This window comes from Rattus norvegicus, chromosome 11 (genome assembly GCF_036323735.1).
Source record: "Rattus norvegicus strain BN/NHsdMcwi chromosome 11, GRCr8, whole genome shotgun sequence".
NCBI lineage: Eukaryota > Metazoa > Chordata > Mammalia > Rodentia > Muridae > Rattus > Rattus norvegicus.
The window spans coordinates 16,745,385-16,767,646 of NC_086029.1; the positions used below are offsets into that span (position 1 = coordinate 16,745,385).

General features: G+C 37.7%; 1 protein-coding gene and 1 long non-coding RNA gene across 3 annotated transcripts in view; one reads left to right on the forward strand and one right to left on the reverse strand.

The window, feature by feature from the left end:
- On the reverse strand, positions 1–18,631 carry LOC134480945 (uncharacterized). Its single transcript, XR_010055987.1, has 2 exons — positions 18,400–18,631; positions 1–466 (listed from the first exon to the last, which is right to left on the reverse strand). It is a non-coding gene; the product is annotated as an uncharacterized LOC134480945 (long non-coding RNA).
- Positions 17,928–22,262, forward strand: part of Pou1f1 (POU class 1 homeobox 1) — a 17,984-nt gene continuing 13,649 nt past the window's right edge. Inside the window, exons 1-2 of one of the 2 annotated variants that reach the window (XM_006247974.2) lie at positions 17,928–18,391; positions 20,929–21,078. In XM_006247974.2, the coding sequence (XP_006248036.1) occupies positions 18,250–18,391; positions 20,929–21,078 (292 nt within the window). In that variant the 5' untranslated portion in view covers positions 17,928–18,249. 2 annotated transcript variants of the gene reach the window in all.

Genomic DNA, 22,262 nt, shown 5'->3' on the forward strand with positions numbered 1-22,262 from the left:
TTTATTTTATTAATTATTTTATTTGTTTACATCAGAAATGTTGCCTCCTCCCTGGTTCTTCCCCCATCCTTTCTTCCCTTTGCCTCTGAAAGGTTGCCCCTCCCACCCCCAGGTATCCCGTCACCCTGGGGCATCAAGTGTCTACAAGATTAGATTCATTCTCTTCCAGTGAGAGCAGACAAGGCAGCCCTCTCTTACATATGTGCTGGGGTGGGTAGGGAGTTGCCAGGGCTCAGACCAAACTATGTATGCTCATTGGTTTGTAGTAGCTCAGTCTTTGGGACTTCCCAGGGGTCCAGGTTAGTGGACCCTGTTGGTCTTCCTATGGGATTGCCATCCCCTTCAGTTCCTTCAATCCTTCCCCCAACTCTTCCACCTCTGTCCAATGCTTGGCTGTGAGTATGTGCTTCTGTCCCAGTCAGCTGCTGGTAGAGCCACTCTAAAGACAGCTATGTTAGGCTCCTGTCTGCAAGAAAAACATAGCATCAGTAATAGTGTCAGGAGCTGGAGTCTGCCTATGGGATAGATCCCAAGTTGAGACAGTCACTGGTCAGTCATACTCTCAGTCTCTGCTCCATTTTTGTCCCTGAACTTCATTTAGACAGGAAGAATTTTGGGCTGAACATTTTGGAGACAAGTTGATGTCTGCATCCCTCCACTGGGGGACTTATCTGGCTACCTGAGGTGGTCTCTTTAGGTTGCATATCCCCACTGTTGGGCATTTTGCCTTACTTCACTCCCATCGAATCCTTGGTCTCCTGCATCCAGGTCTCTGTGACTTTCTAGAGGTCCATTCCCACCCCTAGCAGTTGCATATTTGCATTCATTCTCCTGGACTTCTGGGCCTCTTTCCTGCCTCCCATACCTGATCCTGCTCCTCTTTCCCCCTCCCCCACCCCTCATCCCTCACCCACCTAGGTCATTCTATCTCTCTGCGTCATTGTGATAGTACATTCTTGGAAGGATGTGGAGAAAGAGGAGCACTCTTCCATTGCTAGCAAGATGGCAAATTTGTACAACCACTCTCAAATCAATCTGGCAGTTCCTCACAAAATATACTATACTGGTCATATACCCAAAGATGTTCCACCACAGGACAATGATTCATGCTCTACTATGTTCATAGCAGCTTTATTCATGATAGTAAGAAACTGGAAGCAACTCAGCTGTTCCTTAACTGAAGAATGCATACAGAAAATGTGGTTCATTTACACAATGGAATACTATCCAGCCATTAAAAACAAGGACATCATGAATTTTGCATGCAAATGGATGGAACTAGAAAATATCCTGAATGAGGTAATACAGACCCCAAAGGATATGCCTGGTATGTCCTCACAGATAGGTGGATATTAACCAAAAATTACAAAATACCAGTCATATACCCCACAGACCCTAAGAAGTTAAACAAGGAAGGCTCAAGTGAGGATGCTTAAATCCCACTTAGAAGGGGGCACTAAGTGCTCAGTGGGCTTTTCTAGCAGAGGTTGGAGCAGGTCCTGTCTGCTAGTGGTAGGGCCAATGCAGACTAAAGTCTTGTGGGGTTTGAAGCAGTCAAATGGAAGTGAGGTAGAGTGTGGTTTGGGCATGTTAGAAAATAATGTAGTGACTTGTTCAAACTTTTGTAAGCCAAGGTCCAGTGGGGCTTATTTGAAAAGAAGCTCAAAGTGCTGGATTAGCATTGATCAAAAGAGAATCTTTATGAACCTCATGCCGGAGTGGAATGTAGACCAGAACAGGAGATAGGAAATCATGGTCACCGTTCTTTAAAAGTACTGGGCAAGTAAAGTAGAGAGTAATGTGATTCATCATTGTCTGCAGGCACTAAACTAAAACTCAGATCCTAAATCTAGGTAATTAAACTGAAGAAACATACATACTTTTCTAAAAAAAAGTATCATTAAAGAAAAATAATATTGGAACAAAAAAAAAAAAAGACAGTCCCGCGTGCAGCCATGGGCATGTCTTCAAAACTGATAGATGATTTTTATGTAGTCCTCTCTTGCCCTCGGGGTGAATTTCAGTGCCCTTCTCAATCTGCATGTGCCCCAGCCCCTCCATCCCAGGCAGCCTCACCAAGTTTGAAAATTAAATATTCCGGCCGTCAAATTCTGGACAGCCAGCTAAATCGTGTGTGCTTGCTTGCTTCCTTAATCTAGCTGGGATTCTGTATCATATTATGTGAACCTTAGAAGTGTCATTTATGGTGAACCACTGAGTTTGCTGGGAGCCGAGTTTGTCCCGGTTCATACCTTTCACTGAGTACATATTGCTATAGTACACATTTTCTTCTAAAGATTGTCCATGTTACGTGGATGTGTGATTGGATCATCTTAATCAAAGAGGATTATTTTGATGAAAAGAAAAGTTGTGATGGGAAAAATCAGGATGCGTCTATGGAAGCAAGGACCAGCATGGGTGGTGAGCGCAGGGCTCCACACTGACTTTCACACTGGAAAGTTCCCAGTGTCAACTTTAGTGTCAGAAATGCAATTGCTTTATGCACTGTGGCCTTCACTCACTCTGCTTGAATGCTGAGCTACTAATCTGAAAACTCCAGCTCTTTCTTCTCCTTGCCAAAAGCGGTTTCTGCGATGTAAACTAAACCCTATATTTAACTCATTGAAAGAGAGCACGCAGCTTGCGAAAAACGTGACTTTAAGATGCATTCATCTTGCTTTCCTCTGAGCTTTTATTTATGCCTTATTTGTGTTTATGTCTGTTTTAACGCTCATTCTGTGTCTTCTTAAATAGGCTTGATTTATTTCTAGCCATAAGGATCAAATTCCCATGAAATTATTCATTTCATTTCTAAAGATAATCTCTTAGCCTTTCACACTAAGTATTACTAATGAAGGTTGTAGACGGGCTGTGGTTGCAGCAAACAGGGAGATATAACATACAAAACTGACAGTTAAACGTTATCAGTCAGAGGCAATGCACATTTCTCTCTTGTGATTTTTTATTCTTTTCTTTTTTACTTTTGTTTATGGTCAGGATCTATCATCTTTCTATGAAATGAAAAGACAGAGAGTAAATAACAGGAAAAATTATTACCTCAGAAAAAATGGCAGCTGGAATAATTACTGTGTAGAGGTTTCCCTGTGGTAAGACATAGGGACACTTATTTCTCTTTGTTTGGGGAGAAGTGTTGAAAGTTTTTGAACTAACTTTCCTTTCCTTGTATGTCCTAGATTATTTAAATGGATGGCTCTAACATTCAGACACTGTTGCCCTGGCTGTGAACAAAGGGGAAGCAGTACTCTGCTTCATGCAGCCTGTGTCTGCACTGCATCTGTCAATTTTGGGCTAAGGTGGACCATGCACTCTCAGAAGTGTCTTCTCATCTTCTCGGGTTATATGACTATCAGTCGGCTTATGAAATAAGACTGGAACTTGGCTGTCCATATGGAAAGTGGGGTGAAACTCCTAGGCTTCCTTAGACTCATACAGTGCCTCAAAATGACAAAGCAGAGCTCCCTTTGCAGGGTATTTCTGTGTCTTGGCTACAGAAGCATCCAGTGTGTTACGGCGTCAAGTGTACAACCTGTTAGCTTAGCTTCTTTGTGCATTTCCTTCTTTTTATGAGATGGTATTTCACTGTGGTAGGCAGGTAGGCTGCCCAGGAACCTACTGTGTAGCCCAGGCTAGCCTTGAAGTCACGTTTTTTCCTGTTTCATCCTCCTATGTGGTGGAATTTCTAGTATAAGCCACTAAATAACTTTGGAAACAGCCTAGTGTCATTTTTGTCTAAAATGGTATTCCTTGATAAGTACTCAACCTGTAACATCCATCACTTCCTCAATAGTCTTTCACCACACATCAATTTTGCTCCCATTTCTTACTAATAAAATATTTGATATAAATTCTTATATGTGGTTATTTGGGGACATCTCTAAATATTTTCTTCTAAAAGCTTCTGGGAAAAGAAGACTACATTGTGGAAGAGCTTTTGCATTGGCTGATTATGATCTAAGTTGACCTATAGGAATAAATGTTAAACAGGTGTATATTCTATATAGCGAGCAGCATAATGTTTCAGTGTAATGGATGATCAACCAGACTGTTATTTTTATTCTGTCCCTTTATGTATTTGTAAAACAGAAAATTGCTCTGGATGTTTAATGAGTGTTTATATTCTTCCTGAATGCTTCATTCATTGCTTCTCCACACAAAAACAACCAAAGCCCCATGTGCAGTATACTGTATTTGTAACTATGTTTCAAATGTGTAGTTAAGATGTCTACATTCTCAGCCCCAGATCTAACAGTTACTGTTCTTTTGCCAGATCTTTATGTTTTTTTTTAACTTCTTTCCCATAAAAAAGTAAAAATGACATTAGGGTTATGCCTCAGGTAATGATTTCTATACACTACGCTCCCCTTATCCTCAGAGATACCACTGTATGAAGTTAGAGTTTTGTCTTTATTTTTATTTTACTTGTCTACTTATCTGAGGATATTGAAACCATACAGACTTTCCTTAATTCTTTAAAATTTTACGACCAAGCCAGCTCCATCGGTCAACAGGTTGTGAAGGGAGGGAGTAAGGATTGACAAAGAAAGACAGGGAGACGATGCCCTAGCATGACTCCAGCAAGCACTGAAACAAGTTTGGTTTTCACCACCCCTCATCTATACCCTAACGTGCACCATCACATCTCTGTGACGTGAGTTATGTAACCATGGAGACCTTGTGCAACATCACATCTCTGTAACGTAAGTTATAAGACCATGCAGACCTTGTGCAAGGCTCAGGAGACATCCTTTTCTCGTTTGGTTTTTACCACCCCTTATCTATGCCCCTAATGTGCACCATCACATCTCTGTAACGTAAGTTATGAGACCATGCAGACATCCTTTTCTCGTATTAGATTATTTCAAGAGCTTCCTTATGACACATGTCAGGATTCAAGGGATCCTGAACCCAAGCAGTTCTATGCCACTTATCCATCCTGTTCTGTGTGCCTTAGCCTTAGCCAGTTTAGCTGACTCCAGCTGGCTCTCCACAGTTTCACATAAAAAGGGTCATGATACACCTTTCCCTTTAAAATGTGTCTTTAATTTTCAGCATATTTCTAAGATTAAACAGTAGTTAACATCTAACCATTCTTCAGTGTCTGATAAGGATTCATGCCAAAGTTCTTTTCAAATACCATGTTGGCTAATTTTGTCATGTTAACACACAGTAAGGTCATCGCTTCTCGGCCTTTTGGCTAAGATCAAGTGTAACACACAGTAAGGTCATTTGGTAAGAGGAAACCTCAACAGATACGATGCCTCCTCCATCAGATTGGCTAGTGTGCAAGTCTGTGGAACATTTCTTGATCAATGGTTTATATGGACAGCACTACCCTTGGCACATGGTCCTGGGTGATATACGAAACCAGTTTGATTTGCTGTTCTGTAATCTTTTGCTCATGGTGGGTTCTTCCTCATGCGGTATGTCAATTTCAGCTATGAAAAACAGCTTTGATTTTACCATTTATAATGGTTTTAAGAATATCACATTGTGGGGTTGGGGATTTAGCTCAGTGGTAGAGCGCTTGCCTAGGAAGCTCAAGGCCCTGGGTTCGGTCCCCAGCTCCGAAAAAAAGAACCAAAAAAAAAAAAAAAAAAGAATATCACATTGTGAATGGGTCTATTTGTAGAGTCTCACAGAATAACTTTTGAGGCTATTCCTTTGTGTATAAAAACATTAAATAATGATAATAAAACTGCTTAGACCCAGCTTCCTATTTCACATGATTGCATGACTTTTTCTGTGTAAAATGTGTGCTCACTAGAGCCCAAGACTCCAAATTTGCTCTATCTTACCAGTAGTATAAGTCTGACACAGATTTGTCAATGTGAGACACTTGTTTCCTCTTCCTATCTCTCTGTCTTCTTTCTCATTTCTTTCTGAGACAAGTTGTACAATAGAAAGTTACTTCCGCTCCACATACACATTTCATAGGTCACATGATTGTTAGTGTTTCCAGATTTAGCAGTGTTAAAATTAATGTATTTGTAAGAATTTGGGCATATAAATCTTCTGTGTGTGTGTGTGTGTGTGTGTGTGTGTGTGTGTGTGTGTGTGTGTGTGTGTAAACCAGATTCGTGGGTTTTGTCTTCAGGAACTAGGTTTAAAATTAGTTGCTAACACTAGATTAACTTGTCACCTGTAAATATATTTGTGTGACACTTTGCTTGTCAGCACACATTCTATATTTTTTACGTATGCTTTATGTTTTTATTTTCCCCTTTTATTAAAAATATTATTTTCTCATACAATATATCCAGATTTCATTTCCTCCTTCCTCTACTTCTAGTGCCTCCCTTCTTCCCTTCCCGTCAAGACTCACTCACTTTTTGCCTCTCATTAGAAAAGCATGGGCTTCTAAGAGATTATGACAAAGCGTAACAAAATGAAATATAGCAAAATAAAACAAAAATCATCACATGAAAGTTGGAGAAGATAAACCACCAGAAAGAAAAGAAAAGCCTCAAGCATCAGAGACCCGCCTCCTCACAGCCTCAGAAGTCCCTAAGCTCACTAAATACAAAAGCTGCGATCTATACCTAAGGGACCTACTATACGTAAGGGACCGAATGAGACCTGTGTAGGCCTGTGACTGCTGCTTCAGTCTCTGTGAGAAGAGAACTTGATTTAGAAGGCCTTAGTCCCCTGCTGTCATCTATCCTCTCTGGTTCCGTACTTTCTCTGCCTTATCTTCTGAGGGTTTCTCTGAGATGTGAGGGGAGGGATTTGATAGAGACGTCTCATTTTGAATTGCATGTTTTAAGGGCTTTTCCTCATTCCCCTCCCTCCCTCCATCCCTTCCTTCTCCCTCTCCCCTTCCCTTTCACTGTTTCTTTCTCTGCTATAGGAGGAGATGTTGACTGGATAAGGTACTGATCTATGAGTATAGCGGAATATCATTAGAAGTCATTTTATTATTACTTATTTTTAGACCAGTAGTATTTGGTTCATCCCTGGTTTCTGGGATATAGAGTCTGGGATATAGTTCTTGGTCACCCAAGCAGTGCTGGGTATGGGTTCCATCTTGTGGAGTGGGCCTTAAGTCAAATCAGACATTGAAAGGTTATTGCAACAAGCTTTGTGTCACTATTGCCCTAGTACATGCTGAGGCAGGGCAGATTAGAGATCAAAGGGTTGGGGCTGGGCTGGCATCTACAGGTCTCTTTTGGTAGCCTGCAGAGTACCTCCCTGAACTAAAAGACACTAGAACATAGGGTGAAGTTTCTATGTAGACACCAGCTCAATTTCTCCATGTTCACTAAGTGGTAACATACATTTTAAACCATGTTTGTTGTTTGCTATATGTTTAGAAGTTACATTCATTTTTTATTTGAATATGAAATATCCTTTATGGGTTCACATATTAAAGAATTGGCTCTTAGCTGGTGACATTTGTTTAAGAGGGTCTGGAAACTTTAGTTGTTGAGGACTTAGGGAGTAGATCACTAGAGACATTCTTGGGATCTGTGTCTTGTCCCATCCTCTTCCTTGTAGCTCTTGCTGCTTCCTGTCATCTGCCACTAATTGAACAACCTCTGTCATCATTCTTCAGGTCCAAAGTACCAGAGTCAGCTAGCAGGAGGATGAAGCCTCTGAAGTGATGAGCTAAATAAGCCATTTCTCCCTTCATTATTTGATGTGTTTGTCACAGTGACGAAACCAAACAGTCTAATCTCAAATGACAAACACCTTTCGATGGTGTGTGTGTGTGTGTGTGTGTGTGTGTGTGTGTGTCTGTGCAAGCATGTTTACTAAGAGTATTTGCATAGATTTTAAAGACCTTTTGTTCCTACACTAAATGCTTACAGTAAGACTTGCATAATTTTGAGTTACAGTAAATGAAGGAAAATTTTGTAAATACAAAACATTAAAAACTACTTTATTTCAAAAAATACTTGTTACAGAAGTTCACATCATGCTTTTATATTAAAATCTTGCCTGATGTGACATATCCTTCAGAGTAGTACAGGTAACCTTTACTGCTGCTGGACAGGGCTTTGAATATGTTGATGAAATCAGTTCATTTGCAAAATGTTTCATAGGAAAATGAAACCTTAAACTACCAACTGTGTTTGAACAGATGATGTTTTCTGCCTCATTCGCCCATATTCATTAAATAGAAATATGTGCTCAAAGTTCAGATATGAATATAAATGAAATGGGTTTTCTCAGTACTTACATATTAATCTATACTTGGTCACTGTTTCTCAACACTTTTATGTGGTGTTCTTTAATATGAAAGGAGCAATTAAAATATTACAAAATTGCTGCGAACTCTCATGAACTTCTGTTCTTGTTATTAGTTATTTTCAAATTAGAATTCTGCAGCCAGTTTTTACAAACTTGCATCCTTGCCTAATTCTGCGGGCTCATTCTGTTTCTGTTTTCATGACTCTTAGATCAGTTTTCCTTTCTATGTTAAAGAAAACAAGTATAAATCAAATAGATATTAGGAAAATAATTTAAAAAGACATGGGCAGGATCCTTCATCGTTTTGTGCTTCAATGTATTTCCCTAAAGGCACTGTGTGAACTGGGAACATTCACTCCTTTTATGACTAGTGGAGCTGTCCTTACTCACGAGATTCTCCACTGACCTTTGAGACCCTTGATGTGACCAATCTTTCCTTTCTAATATTCAACTCCTTTTCCCTTAATCTTTTGTATTCTTCCTTCTCTTTCATCTCAACTTCTAATCTGTTGAAACTGTTGGAAACAAAAACAGATAAGTAAGATAAAGAAGATGCTATCCCTTACTACATGTACTTACCAAGGGAAAATGTATTTTACAAAATCGTGACAGCTGTAATCTGTGTTCTATAGTGTTATTTCAATCGTTCATCATTGTCAACTTCTGAATCACTGATAGAGGTTTCGTTAGGAAAGGAACTGTCATAATCAGTATAGCATATGATGTATCTCAAAATAATTTCAGTTCTCAGAGCACCATAATTAAATAATTTGGGCAAGATTTAATTTCCATTTCATTACCAGACTTCATAAAAACTCACTTTTAGGGAGTAGAGTGATTGCTTAGAAAAAAACAAGGTCTTACTTAGGGTTGAGTTCCAAGCACCCAACAAAAGCATTAAACAAAAAATTTCACTTTTTAATGAACAGTTATCTGTAGGGTCCTAAGCATATCTGTGGCACCATTATTTTTTATTTACACCTTTTTTCTAGGTCAGAAAGATATCTAGCACGGGTTAACTGTCATTTAAAATTCAGAGTTTATCTAACCTAGTTTTTAAACTCTTAGTCAAGCACTTTGTTTGTAATCTGCATGCTTTATGGGAACCATGAGAAGAGTAGTGTTAGCTCAAATGTTAGGGACTTTGTGCCATGTAACAACAGTGACATTTATTTACAAGATCAGTTTAGTACAAGGCAAATTCTAATTTTATTAAAACCTTTCATTGAATCTTTTAAATTTCAGAATCGAATGTTCAGGCTCCCATTGAGAGTAATGAAATTGTATTGATTTTACTACAGACTTGAGGTTCTAGACAGCAGCTAATCTCATACAAGTACACACTTTCACACACAAACACACATGCATACAAATACCAATAAACACCAGTATACATACAAAATATTGCTAGAGTTGAAGGTAGCAGGAATTATTTTCTTACATTTTGTCTTATTCTGATCTCTCCAATTCCCTTTGCAGAGGCAAACTTGCCCTACCTGTTGTGCATGACACCCAAGCTCAACAATATGGCCTCCTAAACAGGACCTAAAAAATGGCAACGCCGTCGAACATACCAACTTATCTCCTAGAAAAACTACAGGTAATTGATAGGTGCTGGGAGGTGGTAAACCAGTCATCCTCAGGGACAAACTACCTGATAGGTTAGCCATCCTTAGAGGTAGCTGTGTGTGTGTGTGTGTGTGTGTGTGTGTGTGTGTGTGTGTGTGTGTGTGTGTAATAATTATAATTAAGGAGTAAGCAGCCATGCCTTTGTGAAGGGGTGGCCATGGAAGGAATGGGGGAGAAGAAAGGAGGGGTAGGATAATGTAAACTAAGTACTCATACATGGCATTCTCCAAAAGGAAACAAATGAAATGACCCTGAGCTAAAGCTAACTCACCCTCACTACTTGCACACTTATTACAGTAGATAAGTGAAATATTTGGAGAGAATAAGAGTTTCAAAATACATACATATCAGAATGTTTGGTTGGGTCTTTTTGGATATTTATCCATGTATGAGACATAAAATTAACATCTTGTTTCTAACCTAAAAACTGGGATTATTTACCTTTTAATCAACAATATATATGTAACTGTGTCTCACAGTGAACAGGGATTAGCATATCTCTTGTGGTCCACTAAAATTACATTCATTTAGCGAGCCTGGAATATAGTAAGACATTGTAAAGCACTTGGCAGCATGACTTACAGAATAGATGTTCTGTAACTACTAAAGCCTCTGATACTGAATCCAGAAAACAATGTCACTATTGCAAAAAAATCTTCTTCTAGTAACAGGCCAAAGAAAAGTATTATATGCTTGTATCTCCATAACAACACTAGCAATAATTTATATCACACTATGCTTCTTGCATATTTTACTAAATTGCTTCCATTTTTCCTTACAATACTGATCAAACTACACAGTTTTCTGATTTGAATCATGCACTGGCTTCAGATTTAGCCATGTGCCTTTTCATAATTATTTGAAATCATATGCATTTACAGAAGTTTAAATCACTGACTCTATACTCCAAACACTAAGACAAAATCTTGTTTATAAGCACTGGCACTTCCCATGGTGGTTCTCAATAGAGACAGAAAATAAGGCAAACAGAATAAATAACACTTTAAAGTGGTAATGAGGATAAATCAAAACAAACAAAACACAACAGCAAAAGCCGTGAAAGTAACCAGAATGGATACAGAGAGTGCCGGAGTAGCCCCAGAGCCAAGTGTGGTGTGAGCGTATTTTCTGATGTTTCATCCGAATCCCACATTATGGTAATGTCTTCTTGCCTTTACTTTTATGGCTATATTACAGCAATCATTGTGTATTACACAGAAATTTTAGAGTGTTTCTTCCACTTCAACAATAATAATAGTTGCCTGAACTTTCTTACTTAACATATCCCAGGCACTCTTAAAAACAAGACAAGACTCTGGGGTTATCCCACAAAATCAGATGTATCCTTTGATCTCCTTCAGAGGAAATGAAACACCTTTTCCCTCTCTCTGCACCAGTTTACCTCAGCTCCCTCTACAGCCCCATGCTAGATTAGCTTGTGTCCTGAACTAAGCCGGCGCCAGATGATTCTAATTAAATAATCTTGTTGCAGTACCTAGGAGAACATTCTGCTTCTTTCATCTTTAAAGATGCCTAAATAAAAAGGAGTCAGATGCGCAAAGGGGGAAGAACCACTCGGTACAACATCAACTCATTTGCTGTGTTCTGCATGCACCCCTTGCTACACCATATGATATCCTTGTGTTACCTAGTAAGGCTGCTAAGGAAGATAATCGCCTGTTCCTTTTATTTTCCTTAACATTATGAGTTTAAAAAATGAAAGCCTTACTCCTCATTGAAGCTAAATAGTAAATATATCACTTGCGAAAGATTTATATACTCCAAAGTGTACCTTTACGTCTCGTACATTAATGCTAGGTAATGGAACAGAACAAAGAGGTGCTCCAATTAAATTAACTCAGGCCCAGCAGGGTATTGTTTGGAAATGCCTGGATCAGTTTTAGTGAGGGAGACAAATGATAAATCTAGCCGCCAGCTATAGTACAGCAGGGATACGGCCCTTGTGGGTAAGCATTATTCCTAAGTCTGCATCTCACCTTGACATTTATTTTCTGTAAGTTACAAGCTTACCCTTTCGACAGCATTATGGGAACATTCATCTTCAGAAGCATTGCCAAACTTTGACATTATCTCTTCCCTGGGCAATAGAAGAAGCTTGATTTCTGGATACGAAGGAACTTATGCAAAAGTAAACCATATAACATGTGTATTCATTGCTGTTTTCACAATCAGTAAACAGCCAAGAGTGACATTCAAAACTAAGTGTTTAAGTAACAAGGGATTCTGGTGCGACTCAGTCCCCTTTCAAGCCATATGGCAGTGTAGCCTTTTCCTTTAAAAAGTGCATTGAGTAAAATCCATCATCTTCTCAAAAGTTATGAGTTGTGTGAATACTGAAATTTAATGCCACTTAGGCTAACTGAATACATTAATTTAGATTAAGATTCACTTTCTTACCTAATGGGACTCCTACATTTTCATTACTTTCTCTTCACCATTTTTTTAATATTTAAACAATCCACAAATACTTGCTAGCGTCAATAGAGCATCTCCTAGAATAGAATTGAACTATTCCTCATAGCCTGTCTATGGCTCACAAGAAATGGTCTCCGTGTAAGTCATGTAGTATAACTCTGTACTCATAAGATTGTGTAGAGAGGCAGGTGCTGAGAAAGAAGTAAAAGAATATGAGACAATTTACAGAATTAACTTTGTTTCTGTGTTTTCTTTCTGAACCTGTGAGATAAGCTAAAAGTCAAGTGTGTGTGTGTGTGTGTGTGTGTGTGTGTGTGGAGAGAGAGAGAGGGAGGGTGGGGAAGAGGGCAAGGGGGGGGAGAGGAAAACACAAAGAGGGAAAGACAGGGAGATGGAGAGACACAGAGACAAAGAGTCACATTTAGGCGAAGATCAATCCATCTTCATCATATATAATAGAAGTCAGTAAGACATTTCCTCAGAATTTAAAGGTCTGGCATTCCTATCTGAGCATTGCCACGTACTGGATGACTTTTGATATGAACTTACTTCCTATTCCTCAGTTACTCAGACAGTACAATGACTTTCTACCTTACCAAGTTAAGGTAAAGATAAAAGAAATGAACCACATCAGACTGAATGAGTATACATGGTTACTATAAAGCTTTACTGAATAGTAGCTGTTAACAACTACTGAGCGTTTATTGTGTGCCAGACGGTATTTTAAACTTGGTATTAATTATGATATCATTAATAGTTGAGAAGTCATGAAACACTGAAAGGTGATAATCTTTGTACATTATTACATAAAATACAATCCAGGAGCTCTGGTGACCACTGGCTCCAGAATCTAGTGATGTGATGAATATTCTTGATAACTATGAAATCATGAGAACAGGTGGGAAGATTAAAGTAGGTTAATCTGTGATCCCAGCAACTGTGAGAAGATTGTGAGTTCAAATCCAGTTTGAACGACGAGAAAAAATAAAAAATAGATCATGCAAATATGAAAAAACCCTATATAAGTTGAACTACAATTGTTGTTACTGTCTAAATAATTATAAGCGATCTCTCAAACCAAAATTAACTTATAAATGAGGTCTTAAATACAATGTGTTGGTGTAAAATGTCAAGAAGATTTTTTTCTTTATTTTTTAAACAAGTTCTCAGTAAATACCCCAGGTTGATCTCAGACTCCTGCTCCTCCTTGCATTTTGCTCCAAAATGTTATGATTACATGTAGGACCACCGTGTAAGGCTTTGAGAAAAACTTATAATACTGGTGTGTAGATTTACTTTTTCTTTTTTATTTGTGTGAGTCTTTGCCTATATCAATGTATGTGCACCATGCCCTTGCCTGTTACCCGATATGGCCAAAAAAGGGCGCTGTAGCCCTTCTAACTGGAGTTACACATGGTTGTGAGCTGCCACGTAGATGCTAGGAACTGAAGCAAGTCCTCTGCAAGGGCACTGTCTGGTCGCAATCACTAAAGCAACTAAACTTCCCAAGTAGAACTTATTTGACACTCTGAAATAACAAAAAACAATGACAAAAACAAACGCAACAAAATGTTAAATAACAGATGAAGTTAAATTGCATAAAAACAGATTTAGATTAAAAGTATTATCAGGAATTGTAGCATGCGTTCAAAAGACAAGAAATAGAAGATGCTTTGATTGGAAAAAAATGTAAAAACCAAAGGAGACTTACAGTTTTTTTTTTAATTTGAAAACGTATATGATTATGGTTTCTCTGTGGTAGATCACTTACCTAGTATGTGTGAGGCTCTGGGTTTGATACTCAATAAAAAAGCAAATGTCAGTGGGGGAAAAAAAGCCAAATGTTGTTAAATTACAAAGGGTAACATCTGGGATCAGTTAACAAAATTATAGATATAAATAGCTAATATAAATCTGCAAATATAGCATGTTAGTCACTCAAACTATGAATTGAAGATTTCCAATTCTATGATCTTATCAGATCTATCAAGCTTAAGTACCACTTGGTAATACCTTTGAGAATCTAAGGCTCCAATCTGTTGTACAGGAACAGTGTTGGGTCAGGCGCTGTTTCTGGACTGGCTATAATTTACAGCTATTTTTCTGGATGCTAAGGCGTCCTTTATGCTTAAATGCCTGAGGATTTCCTGAGTACACTCATCCGGGAGCAAACATAGGGCTCTGTGAGCCATGAATGTGCCCCTTGTCTAACCAGCAGTGCGAGCCTGTAAGAACACTCTCACACATGAGAACCCATCAGCTTGTAGGTGGTTCTCTTTGCCTAGTTAAAAGCACAAGGATGGGGGTTGGGGATTTAGCTCAGTGGTAGAGCGCTTGCCTAGGAAGCGCAAGGCCCTGGGTTCAGTCTCCAGCTCCGAAAAAAAGAACCAAAAAAAAAAAAAAAAAAAAAGCACAAGGATGGCTAATCAACCTAGGATGTTCTGTTGACTATGACAGCAGTGAATGCCAGAAAGGGGTAAATATGGGATTCTGGGAGGTGCTTATGGCTTGCTCTCTCTTGTTAAAGCTTTCCACATGCCCTGATTCCCTTTTTAAACTAACCTCTTCGTGAGGTCTGAAATCAGAATTATGTTATTATTAGAAATTTTAGCTGAGTTTTTTTTTTTAATAACTGTCACAAAACTTAAATTCAATCACCCCACTTCTCGGGAGTTTGCCACATCTGTGAACATGCTCAATAATCTTGTCTAGGTATAACAAAAGTGCACCGGGGAAAACATTTCCCGCAAACATGTTGATTGTTTACTAAAATGAAAGGCAGAGAGCAATGCAGAGAGAAAAACCTAAGGGAAACAATGGTGACACTTTAACAGCTCGATAAAAGTCAGTGTGAGTCTGAGATGACTCAGTGGTAACAGTCAGGGATGGCACAGTGCCCTTGTGTCTCCAGAAGTAAGGAGCGGGGCAGACACCGGAAGACCTCAGCAGCTTGCTGACAAGGCATCCTGGCCAATCTGTGAGCTCTGGGTTCACCGAAAGACCGGCCTTGAAATGTAATGTGAAGAGAAACTGAGGAAGATCCCTAATATTGACCTCTACCCACTACAAAGATGGACTTGTGCCCTGCCCCCCATATCCGTGTTCAAAAACAAACAGACAAACACACACGTCAATATGGTGGAGACATTAAAATTGTCAATCACAGAAACAGTCAGTTTGCTGTGAGGTTTTGGGTCCTAGAACTGTTAGAGTAGTTACATCCATGAAATCTCTCCAGCATGGCTCCCTAAGCCTCACCTTAACAATGACGTCATCAATGTACATGTTAAACTGGAAGGGGGAAGCTGAAAAAGTGTCACCTTACACTGAGAACCAAAGACAACAAAGGAATCCTGGGGGTGGGAGCGGAGTCTAGAAGAGCTTACTGAGGTAAACGAGAAGCTGTAATGGGGACACATGTTTCCTAGCTTTGCTAAAATTTAATAGTATCATTCTAAATTATGTTTTTGAAAAGATATGTTATGTTTAAAACTACTTTACCAATGAATTATGACTAATATTGCAATTTTGTAATTTTATATCTCATAATTATTAAGAAAGTTTGTATTGCTTGATAGGCAGAGTTTATAGTTCTTCTTTATTAAGTTGGCTGGCTTCAACAGATACATTTTCATGACTGTATAAAATGACATTAAAATGACTAAGGTTGATTTTTAAATCCTGCTCGCTGTAATATCATTTAGTATAATCTTTTAAATGCATCATTTACCCTCAAAAATTATTTCTAATTTCTTTACTGTAGTCTCTCTATAAGCACATCCAACTGTACTTGCCCTTTTCACATCTGAAAAAAATTATTACCTAAATTCTGAAAGGATGAAATAAATTATTTTGATTACCAAAAGCTTTCTCCTATTAGCGAAGACTAATTGTGCTTCAAATCCAAAATGAAAAATCTATCATCTTTAAAGGCAGTATTTTTCAGACAAAATTTCATATTTAGGCACTTCAATAAAATTTCCTTCAAGATATCTATTTGTTACTAATCAATGTGTTCGAGATACTTGAAGATGTATCTTGTCAATAATAAATATAAATTAACTGTGAATTTATCAGTTTGAGTTACCTCAAAATGATCAGATACTAATGTAGTATAGCTCTCATTTCAGTGCTATCAGTACTTGCTATTACTTTATTTTCTATATTAGCATATTATACACTCTTTATATACCAAAAAGCACTCACTGCGGTGGCTTGGGGATGAAATATCTGCATAGACTGGATCTTTAGCTAGGGTATTGTTTTTGGAATTGATGGACACTCTAGGAAGTAGGGCCTCTTGAGGTATGCTTTTGAATGACTTCTTGTAGCCTGGCATTTCATATCTGTCCCTCTGCTTCCTGTTTTGGTGAGAGTGTACCCTGCTCTGTCACATGCTCTGGCCCCAGTGACATTCTGTCTAAATTTAAACTCCAAGCAACAGAACCAACCTTAGTCCAAGCAACAGAGCCATAGGACCATGACCATGAACTGAAACCTCAGAGTAGACATTCTTTATAAAAATTGTATCCTTTGTGTGTATGTCACGGTGACTAAAATCCAACATACCATTCATATATAAAATCATCTGAACTAAAATATCTTTTTTTTTCTTTTTTTTTTTCCAGAGCTGGGGACCGAACCCAGGGCCTTGCGCTTGCTAGGCAAGCGTTCTACCACTGAGCTAAATCCCCAACCCTGAACTAAAATATCTTTTGGCTGATGATTATTTGGGAATTAACTGTATATGTTTATGCTTTCAGTCTTAAAATGTTGATGTTCCTATGTATGACGTTTATATCCCATACTAGTTCAACATCTTTAGTAGAATTTCCCAAAGCAGAGCCTGTGCCTCAGACCAGCTTATTGAGGGTGCCTATTATGTCCCTTATAAAAATGGGAGGTCTACATATACCTATAGAAAACATCACTGACTTCTGTCAGCAGTTGGGAATAACTGTTAGTTCTTGATGAGTAAATGGAAATAAAGGGATAGATGATGTCGCTTCTGCTTGTCTTCTCTGCATATTACTTGGCATTATTAAAAGCCTTCCCATTGTATATGTCAAGAAAATGTAAATTAGTTCTCATACTGTTTATTTAAAAAAACACACATCGTGGAATTTAAACTCATAACCAACAGCACATGTGTTGTTGTATTTCACCTCCCACACTTTCCTAAGCGTCAATCTAAACGTTGTATTGCTTTAAAAAGTGATTCCATTAGTGTGTGTGTGTGTGTGTGTGTGTGTGTGTGTGTGCACGCTCGCGCACGTGATGTGTAGGCATGAGCTCACATGCCATTTCATGCATGTTGAGGGCAGAGGACAACTATATGGAGTTAGTTCTCTCCTTCGACCTTTACATGGGCTCCAGGTACAGAACTCACATCTGTCCAGCTGTGTGAACAGCTCCTTGACCACTGGGCCACCTCACAGGCTTTTAAGTGCGCCATTTCTTTTAAATTATCTAGTATGCATTTCCCTCATTTTATCCTACTTTCAATATCATTTAAGAGTTAGCAAAATGGTAAACATCTCATATCTAAAAGTTTTCTTGTATTAGAAACCAAAAGACGCCTATTTTTCATTGCCACACCAGTAGTTTGAGAAACACTTTTTCAAAGTTCTTGACTCTCTCTTAAAGTTCCCACTTATTGACGTCAAATAAAGTTTCTGTTTTTTGCCTTCTCCTCACTTCGTACGTCACAACCAGGTTTCTCCGTGGGCACAGATAGTATTTGGGTAAGAAAGACAGTTCGGGTTAACAAAGCAACACTCCTGGGAAAAAAACTATTAACATGTATAAATGGATTTCCTCAGAGTATAAATACTAGCCTGCACCCTCCTGGTGCCTCAGAGCCGCCCTGATGTATATATGCAATAGGGAGCCGTGAATCGGCCCTTTGATACAGTAATATAATAAAAGCGGACTGGCAAGCGGTGCGTCTTAGTTCTCTACTCTCTTGTGGGAATGAGTTGCCAACCTTTCACCTCGGCTGATACCTTTATACCTCTGAATTCTGACGCTTCTGCTGCCCTGCCTCTGAGAATGCACCACAGTGCCGCTGAGGGTCTCCCAGCCTCCAACCACGCCACCAACGTGATGTCCACAGGTACTGACCTCCATGGCTGGGCCTACAGCTTTCAGAATGGATGCGATGAATCTTGTTAGTGAATAATCTCTCTTCCATTTCTCCCTTTTAGTTTGCTTTGGTTAAATATTAAGGATGTTGTAAAAGTCCAGTTACCTAAGAATTGAAAATATTAATTATGGAAATCACTTACTGATTTTACTTTAAAACCCAGAAGTACTATTTCCTGCATAAGCAAATAGTGAGTGTATTTTCCACTCCGAAAATGATATTAATAGAAATGTTTATGGATGGAGAGCAAAATCAAATATTCTAAATAGTTTAATGTTAACTCGGTACAACTACTTTATATAAAAATGTATTTCTTTTTAAAATTATATTTGTTCCTTTCTTTAAACAATCATAAACCTTATAAAAATAACTAAAAATTTTCCAACTCCAATTGAAGTGAACTTTAATGAATAAAATAATTAAATGCTTTATTAAAATTACATTTTAATAAATTCTTAGTAGTAATCATAGCAAACAAAGCAAGAGAATATTTAGAGCTGAGAGAGTTAAACTTTCTCAAGATTGAGTTCTAGGGATAACTTTTTAAATTTATCCAAAATTTACTTAACAATCCAAAATAAAAATTAAACTGGGGATCAAAACACATTATTCAGGCATAAGCAAGTATATGTGTGTTGCGAATACATTTGTATTTTATGCAATGACAATTGGTCTCAAGTTGCTTTACAGATGGCCAGAGCCTTGGACTAAACTTCTTCCAGGAAACAATCTGAATTCAACTTTCATTTGTTAATGTGTTTTACATCACATGAAGTAATGAAGTTTTTTATTTGTAGAAAATATATTTGTACGTTTGTGCTAATATTATTGTGTAAAACAATTAAACAACCTTTTAAGATAACTAGAACATTAATCACCCATCATTGACTGGATTTGAAATAGTGAAGAGGTTAAATATTTGGACTCAGGCAACATCACTTATCTACTAAAGATTACCACAGTTTAGTTTAAAAGGTGATTGGGGGAGTATACTGAATCATGTAAGATGGAAAAGATAATAATTTAAATGATTATATTTAATAATATATTTTATAAACTGAGAATTAGGACAATGATATTTTGTTTCTTTAAATATAGGAAAATAATTGATTGGCAGCAATGTAAAATTTAAGATTGAAATAATGATATAACAAAATGATCTAACTTGAAGGTTTTTTTTTATTTATTTAAAAATGTTCAACAATGCACTTAATAAATGAGCCTACATTTTATTGAACTTTCTAAAATAAAATAAAACAAATATCAAGTAACTTTCATGAATTCAATAAATACAAAACAGTCTACAAAACTTCCTTTAAATGATTTTTAAATAATTTATAATTTCCTATAAAATCATAGCTATTAACATATCTAATTAAGTAAGGAATTATAGTTATTTTAATGAAAGCCCTTGGGTATTAAATGTGTTTAAGATTCATTGAATTTTGGAAATGAATGGTGAAATTGTTCTGTGTTACCATTACATGGTAAAATTATTTCATGTTGTTCGATATGGGTTACAAACTGGAAATTTATGCAGATATTTACAAATAATATTATGTATATTTAGACAAAATATATTTGTTCCATGAAAAGGCATGCCATTAACCTCTACACCATTTGTTAATATTCTCAAATACTCCTAGTCATGTACTCTTATGCTATTTATTCAAAAACATTTGTTATGCTTATTATAATAACCTACCTATAATATTAATGTACTATACTACATTATATTATTATATTTAGGGTTAGAGAGAAAAGTGAGTAAGCAAGTCCACAGTGAAACTTTTTCTGGTGGATGTTTTGGTGAAAAACCTTGTTGAAATGTGTTTAAAGCTTCCTACACATTTTATAATTCATATCTTATTAAATGCACACTAATTTTAGGAATTATTAACGAGATTATGAGGTTCAGCAATAAAGAAAAGTTTTGGACTGGCTATCAATTGTGAGCATACAGAACATCTACAAGCCATGGTTTCAATGTCAACATTAGTGCAGTAGACACTTTCACAGGGTCTTCGTGAAACCCTGAAAACCGCAGTCCTTTTAGGATTGTATTTAAACGAGAAGATATTTACTTATTATCTCTTTAGTAGACGAAGTTGTAAAGAAAATGAGCAGATTTATCTGCTATGACAATTCAAGAGCGAATTACATATTCACTTTTTCAGAGACAAGCTCCTGATTATACTGTGATACATATGATGTCCAGAGGACTTTCCAATGACTGTGGTATAATATCTACCCTATATGGAATCCACAGGAATATTACAGTCCACCATCCTCTCATTTCTCCTCATGAGATACTTATATCCACAACATAGGTCACACTGCAATCTAGTTTGATGACTTAGGATCTCATCACTTAAGACAACCCTTGGTTGATTTTATTTGCTTATTCAGAAACTCTCAGTGAAGAAAATACAATTTTAAAATCATGTAAATGTGTAATCTTGAAATGAGTAGAATGTGTCTTGAACCCTCATACATTTTCTTACCAGTCCCGTCTATTTTGTCTTTGATCCAAACTCCTAAATGTTTGCACACATATTTCTCGATGACAACGATGGGAAATACAGCGACAGGACTTCATTATTCTGTGCCTTCCTGTCATTATGGAAACCAGCCATCCACCTACGGAGTGATGGCAGGTAAGAAACATTACCTTTACGTGTAGTATCATTGGGGGAAAACAGTGTTGAGTTTCCCGGGCCAGAGAGAGTGGAGGGAAGACTGTGACGCGAAATTCTGATCTTACAGCTTGAAAGTTGGTGGTAGATTTGTCACTTTCTGGAGTGTCTGATGTTCAATAAAGCATGAGGCTCTAAGAAATATCATGACCCAGATGACCCTGTTCTACACAGTTCTCCACTCCTGCTCCTGAACTTTGCACGAGCTTTATATGGTTTTGCTGTTATTTTTTGTTCTTCCTCTTTCTTTTTTTAAATTTTAATTATGTTAAACTGCTAGTTACCACTTGTTACTGCCCTTATGGGATTCCCTGCAGCAATTCTATACTGGCTAGTAGACTCCTGTGATCACTTACATTTAAATGAAAGTTAATTAACATTAGAATTTAAACTTCAGCTTCTCGGCTAAATTGGTTTTGATGCCAGTCACCAATAGTCTTGTGAGTCTAGTGGCTATTCCATCAGTCACCCGTTTACAGAACATTGGCTTTGTCACTGTACTGCTTTTTTGTATATTTGATAAAGATAAATATAAAATAGAAATTGAAGGCTTAGCCTGACATTCAGAGACATTAGCAATGGGTATTTCAAGATTTGGCGGTCCTGGACTGCTTCTGAGGCTTTACTGAGGTAGGCGATGTGACACACATTTCAGGAGAAGTGAACCATACCTCTTTCAAGCATAATTCTGGCACACCGGTATTGTCTGTGTACACACATTCGCAGAACGGCTGTCTACAATTGGGACCACCTGCCCTTCGAGTTCCACTCATGCACAAATCAGTACTTAATCTCAGGGCATGGCCAAATACAGCATTTTACTGGGTTAAATGAACATGGATTGCTGTTCACAGAGTTTTACTCGTTAGCTTGTGCTCAAGGAGATATTTTAGTGGTCTGTATTTGTTGTTACGGCAGCAAAATAACTCTCATCAGAGAGAAATCAAGACCAAGACAGAAGATAGTGTGGAAAGTGAAACGGAGACAGACAGACAGACAGTGGAGATTTTGGAGAAAAGGGTCAAATATGCAGGCAATCTTTGGAGCTGACTTATGTTTGTCCTCCAAGTAAACAATTACACACAGAGAAACATAGAGGTGTGCTTAGAATTTTGAAATAAAAACGGAACAAATAATTTAATTCA